The sequence below is a fragment of the Dermacentor silvarum genome, chromosome 9 (assembly GCF_013339745.2).
Source record: "Dermacentor silvarum isolate Dsil-2018 chromosome 9, BIME_Dsil_1.4, whole genome shotgun sequence".
NCBI lineage: Eukaryota > Metazoa > Arthropoda > Arachnida > Ixodida > Ixodidae > Dermacentor > Dermacentor silvarum.
The window spans coordinates 121,529,865-121,536,375 of record NC_051162.1 but is presented as its reverse complement, the minus strand read 5'-3'; the positions used below and the strand labels follow the sequence as shown (position 1 = coordinate 121,536,375).

General features: G+C 46.7%; 1 protein-coding gene across 3 annotated transcripts in view; it reads right to left on the bottom strand.

The window, feature by feature from the left end:
- Window positions 1-1,090: 1,090 nt before the first annotated feature.
- Window positions 1,091-6,511, bottom strand: part of LOC119464207 (serine/threonine-protein phosphatase 6 regulatory subunit 3-like) — a 54,525-nt gene continuing 49,104 nt past the window's right edge. For all 3 annotated transcript variants that reach the window (XM_037725078.2, XM_037725077.2, XM_037725076.2), the window contains one exon: window positions 1,091-4,050. In XM_037725078.2, the coding sequence (XP_037581006.1) occupies window positions 3,846-4,050 (205 nt within the window). In that variant the 3' untranslated portion in view covers window positions 1,091-3,845. The remainder of the gene's footprint in view (window positions 4,051-6,511) is intronic.

Sequence of the window (6,511 nt, the reverse complement as noted above, 5' to 3'; positions counted from 1 at the left end):
TACGTCCGCCGAAGTAAAAGGCCAATAATCGTCGTTTAACACGCATTTCTCTGTCACTAGGCCTGAGCTGCCTGCGCGGCGATTGCGTTGACCTCGATTCCAATTTCGCTTCGGCACACGCTTTCCGGCCTTGGTCGACGCTTGAAAAGCGTTACGCAGGGACTCACCTCACTAGTCGTTTCTTCTGGTAATACCTCCGTGGTGTCTGAACGGCTAAACGATACTTTTCGCACCCGGCAGAGCGATGCCCTCACCGACACTCCGCTTCACCACCTCTCGACCTTGCGTTGCAGGGAAGTGACATTCGCAGGAGAGTTGAGCGCAATGCGCACGTCCGCTTTTTTTCGGAGAGTATTCCCCCTCGAGGAAACACAAAAAACTGATAGGCCGAACAAATGGTAGAACTTGCCGTAAGTTTTCGTGTGCCCTTTGCACCTTTACGTGAATGCGCGCAGTGGCCGCATCGATTTTGCCAGTTTTTTACGAGACACCCCGAAAAGCGCCAATCAATGGGCGCTTTGGCGCCAGTTTTGAATGTTGTAACCGCCATAGACACACTTTTCCTTTGCTACTACGCGTAAGTGGGCGTCATAATTGCGTTAAATAAGTGCACCGAGACACATTTTTAAAGAAAATTAAGACATAACAGAATGCAAGAACTAACGACGAAGGTGCTCAGAAAGTCTGGCTCACGCCCGAAGCAGAACGTCCAATAATTTCTGCAATTACCTGTGCACTGCGCAATTATACGGACGTTACTTGGATGACCCAGAGTCACTTGCAGGCATTCTGCAAAAATATTCAGTCCAGAAGGCATAGCCCAGGGCACCAGCGACTACTAAGGGTCGCTGGATTGCGTTTGATTCGCGACATAATGATGATTGCGAACACCCAGTAGAACAAACTATGCTCCCATTCACGAAGACATACACAATCGTTTTTTTTTTTTCGCTTTTATTGCATCACTGACTCCTCACTGTTTCAGTTTTGTTTTCCAACTCCATCTTCCAGCAACGCTACAAAAAATAATGCAGGACACCCCAGCAGCGGCAACGAGCTTCGAGAGAACAAATTCGGTGCAATAGAAAAAAAAAAAAAAAACTAATTACACAGCGATGCACAAATGATCGCCCAAGGCATGTCTCAACCACTGCTCTACAGTACGTAGAGAGAGCACAGGTACATGGGAAATGCAAGCCATCTGCATGCCGGCCCTTTTTTTCAGACATTTATCCCCTAAAGCTCTTAAAATCCTGTCGTCGTGACGAGCAACCACAAAGTTTGATCAGATTTACTGATTTGCACTCTCGAAGGTCCACCAGAAGGCACTTCGCCACCTGTACCGCTTGTTTGCCTCCCACCCACCCCCTCGCATCGCGCCTAAAGGAGCTTATCACTCTCGCCAGCAGGGACCGCCACCAGGCGGCCCCCTGGCGACTGGGAAAAAAAGGAAAGGCTGGGGTAAAGACAGGAGAAGAAAGACAGCTATGACCTCTTACGAACATCATGTTTTTTTTTACGCTCAAAGTTCCTGCTCAGCCTACAGCCAAAAAAGGATAAGATGGTGAGAGAAATGGAAAGGGGAGGAGGGGAGGCGCTGGACAAGAAAAAAATAGTCTGCAAAACACACAAAAGGTTCAGTCATTCTGGACCTCCTCTTCAAGGGGCAAATGCCTCCTAGCAAGTATGGACAACAGAGCCCTCACTGCTCGCCTAGAGTGAACGGAAACCTAATGAAAGCAGTTGATGGGCAATCTAATGAAAACACAGACGTTAAGTGTTATCAAGGATTTCGTGCTTTTACCACAATATATATATTTTTTACCTTCTTTCTCATGGTGCAATGTAAAATGACTACTACCCCACCCTGTATACATATTCCTCCAAGTCCACGCCTCGGTACCACGTGCGCCCTCACGTCGAAAAGCAGCAATGTTGCGTCGAGGCGCACTCTAGAAGATCGAGCACCCCCTGTAGGCTGCTTCAGGAGCCATTCGAGGGCTGCAAACAGTGTGCATGCTCTTTATTTACACATGCCCAAAGTGGCTGTGCCCAAAGCCATGCGCACGCCAGAAAGGCAATTTCATGATCCAAGAGAACTCGTGCATGAAGGTATCGCATTAGCACAGGTCTGACAGCGCTTGTCAACGTGACACCAAAACCGCAAGAATGGTATCAAGGCTCCCTAACCCCGCTGTTTCTTGGCGGCACAGCAGAATGTACCTGTAGTCTCAATGCAATCGCAGAGATGCTTGGAACTGGTGCAGCGATTTGCGTAAAACTACGCAGGCTGTTTAGCAGGCACACGTGTTGAGACACGTGTTAAAAAAGAGTGACAGGGCAACTTCCTCGGAAAAATTCCTTCAGCAGTGTCTACTTTGAGAAAAAGTCCAGCACTTCAGTGTTGCTTGCATAGCCAACAAAATCCAGCACAGTGCCAATTCATCTGGCGGGATCTCGACGAGCATGCTTTTTCGATGCCGGCTGCATGACTTGTCGCAGCACAAGTCTCAGCAAAGCGTGGGTGACATTCAGCCATGATGACCACGACTTCTGCAAATGCCAGTACTTCAAGTTCTTCCTGCGAAACGAGTATGGCAACTATCTCTCTTTTGCTGCCCTTACGGCATCAGCGATCGCACAACAGACACTTGATGCAAGATATAAGGAAGGTTGTAAAATAACAAATGATGGCAGAAAAAAATGGCTACGTTACAAGATATTTCTTTCAGAAGACAAAGCGAGAAAAAATTCTCACTATTTCGCCGCGAGCAGTGCCCCTCCGTCCTAGACATAAGGTGAAATTAGGTAGGTAAAAGCGTAAGTGAAACATGTTGTCAAAAGCACCGTGTAGTTAAGTTCAACAAAACACAGAAAGGCGATAACGTTCAAAGAGTGTGCCGTCAGGCAGGATCAGCAAGCTGGGAGTGGTACTTGACACGGCTTTGCAGAGGCTTGAAGCAAACTGCACTTCAGTGGGTTCAGTCCAAGCCACTACAGCAATTATCCAAGCTAGAAGAGCGAACAAGTACGCAACTGACAGCAGACTGCAGAACTTTTTGGAGCAAAGAACAATCAGCATCCACTAAAAAAATGTATACATGAGCAGGTTCAGAAAAATAAAAGCAGCTGCTTTTTACCAGCGTTCATCAAACATGAAGCTAATGCACTCAATGTGATACAGAACATAGTGCCTATCGCCAGCACACATGAAGTGAAGCGTTCAAGTGAAAAGCCTGTTAAATACGATTGTTATTCTTGCAACCTTCAAGCTATGACCGCGTACTTCCCAGATCGGTGGGAGAAGACTGCGAGTTTGACTTCCGGCTTGTAAAGAACAAGATCAACTCGCACATTTCATCTAGAGCTAGTAACCACATGTTGTACTGCCAGTTGAACAGCTGCTTCGGACTTTTCACAGCAGCAAAACAGAAGCAATAATTTTGTTACATACTTCTGCAGGACACCAGTTTCTCAAAGACCACGACAAGTGCAAAGCTGCAACCACATGGGAAGACTACTGCAGTGTAGGGAGGCCAAGGAAAAAAAACAACAAAAAACAGCGCATTTTTAAGAGCAAGAGAAGACAAACTAACGATAATCTCTTCAATCGTGCACAGGGGATGATTGGAGGAAAGAAAAGAAAATGACAAAACAGGCGACGTGTCCTCTGCAAAGACAAGTCCCGAACACGGCACCATCCTTTTCTCACTCCGGCGCACGGTACAAGTCCTTGTCTTGGTTTTCCCAACTTACAACCGGAGGAAAAAGGCTTAAAAAAAAAAAAAACAATTGGAGAGAAGGACAATTTTTCGTGGATGCAGCAATAAGACTTCCTAAATGTTTCACAGAGGTCCATTCTGCACTTGGGGCTGAGTTGGCGCCTGAGGCTGCGTCGTCGATGGTATTGGTGATGGCATCGTGGTTGTAGTCGGGGCAGAGGGGTCAGTGCCGTCGGCTGAACTTGGCGTCGGCTGCGCTGCTGTTGTGGTCGCTGGGACCTCATCAGCACTCGCACTGCTGCCATTGGCCTTGCTTGCATCTTCTAGCCTGTGAGGCAAGACAGGAAATTGTTGTTGGATTGAAGGATAATTTCTGACCGTGGCCTAGTGAGCTGAACATATCAAAGCTTGTGTGCAAGAACAAAAGGACCAGACTGGAGCAAGGCCCGGGCACTAGATGTAACGTGTAGCAAGCTGGCAACGCTGTACATGCCCCTACTGTATAAAAGCATGCCGCTGATAATAAACGGCGGCTGCCGAGACACTGACGCGTGTGTGCAATCAGTTTGATACATGGTGTCAGAAGTGGGATGCAAGTGCAAACCAATCTTTCATAGGACGGAGAAAATGAACAAGTCCCGCAACCAAAGAAAACGGGAAGTAATCAATGATCGTGCTTTTAAAGTTGCTCCTTGCAGCACATCTGTCAATGCACCTTCCTTAACTCTGAGCAAAAATGAGGTTAGCTTAATTGGTGGCAACCAATGGCATCGGTGGTTCCTGGAAAATGTCTTTGCACTGGCAATGTGGCCACATATTCATTCTCAACTTTCTGAAAACTAAACCCTTGCTAGCTTGCGCATGGTGTCCCATCTTTGTGTACAGCCAACCTCAGAAGTTTTCGGAGCACGGAAAATGAGAATAAGTTTTCTCGTGACCTCACCACCGAGTGTGAAATGTATGTCAGGAATGTGATGATTGTATGGGGTAGTATCAACTCTACTTTTCAGTGTGTGCCCAGGCTACGATGAAGTTTAGATTTTACTAGGAACTTGTGTTCTGAAAACTTTTGTGGTGGGGGGGGTACTTGCTCCAGTCTGGTCTTTTTGTTTTTCCACACAAACTTCAGTATGGTTTAAAGGAGTATTGCTGTGACTTTTTTTTTACTTGTCTTCTTGTGAGAGGATCAGTAAACTACAAATTGTCTAACCCCCCCCGCGTTACCACATAACACCGCTGTATTGCGGCGAAGCCGACAAAGAATCGTGCAGTGAAGCTGACTTTAGAGATCTGGCCGCCATTGTGCAACATGTATTAAACCCTTGACCACTGTTCTTTTTTTTTTTGCTAATAAGTCAGGTGCGCGTTATACTTTGTTTAGGGACTTTAATGTTAACTCTAGGTTAATTTTCTGCTTTGGACACATAGAAAGCGGACGCACATTTGATTGGGGCGTGTTGATTGGGGCGAGTTGAGCAGATACACCTGAACTTTGTCATTACAAAGTTGAAGAGGAAGGAAAAATTACGTTGTTGTAGTGACTATTGCCCTTTACTTCAGCACATGCACAACTTGAAACATGCAAAGACGACTACGGCTCTGCGACCCACTGGACTGCTACACTGGAGCATATGCGATGAAAACTTAACAACAGCAAAAGACTATGGTGTGTGCAACCCACAACTTTTTAGCACGTGATGCGACAGTCATTACGTTAGCGTCCTTAATGTTCCAATGTGATGGTCTCTTGCTTCCCACTTGGCTCACTCATAATGTCACAGTTTTCGCACAAAATTATCAAAGGCCACCAATGCATTACTTTCGTGCTACTGTTGACAGCGAATGCTAGGGGGGTATTCTGTCCACCTAGTGGACACGTACATTTCGTCTGCTGCTGAAGTGCTGATTGGCTGGGGGCGCCTGTCTCCTCCTGACACGTACCTCAGCTCAGCCAATCAGAACATCAGCAGCAGACGAAATGGACACGTTCACTAGGTGGACACTTACAGAGTACACCCCTGCTTCCTTTCCTGGATACAAGCTGTTCATCAGGTTACCATAGCAACAAGGTAACAGTACCAACAAGTCATAGTAACTAGCCACAACAAGCCATCGCAAAATCCAAACAGGCAGCAATTTTGTTTATGTAAAATTTACTTTTGCCACACAATCATGAAAAGCTTAGAGCTGCAGAACGGACTACGAGGTTTCGATTCTTCAATGAGTGTTGTCAGGTTTACAGAATGTGGACTCTGTGAGAACTCTCTACAAAAAATATCGCAGCTCAATCTCGTGCGCACGAGGGAGAAAGGCGGGGCGGAAGCACGCTATCTTCTGTCGCACGCAAGGCTCAGGGGGGAGGGGGGCGATGCTGTACTCCCATAGCAAATGCGTATTCCACGGCCGCGCGCACCGTATCTTGAAAGTGATCTGCATTGACGGCAGAGTCGAGGTGCTTCGATGACTCACTCATACAGTTGTGCGTGCTGCGTTCTCGCCGCTCAGTTTGCGTTGTAAAGATAATTCACTTCACTCAATGCTGCTGCTGCCGCGCTTCCTTACGTCAGCATTTTGACAGCGTGTGTCCGCACTGACACCATGCTTGTTAGTTTAGTAAGCGAATGTTTGCAAAGTTATACGGCCGATAAAACTACTATCCTTACTTTGTATAGCTGTCTATTAATTGGTGTTGCAATTGACGCTTCGCCTTTTGGGCGAAACTGCAACTTTTTTTTCTCACTTAAGTTCCAAATCGCTCGTGCAGCAGAATGGTTTTTGCAATGCCAACC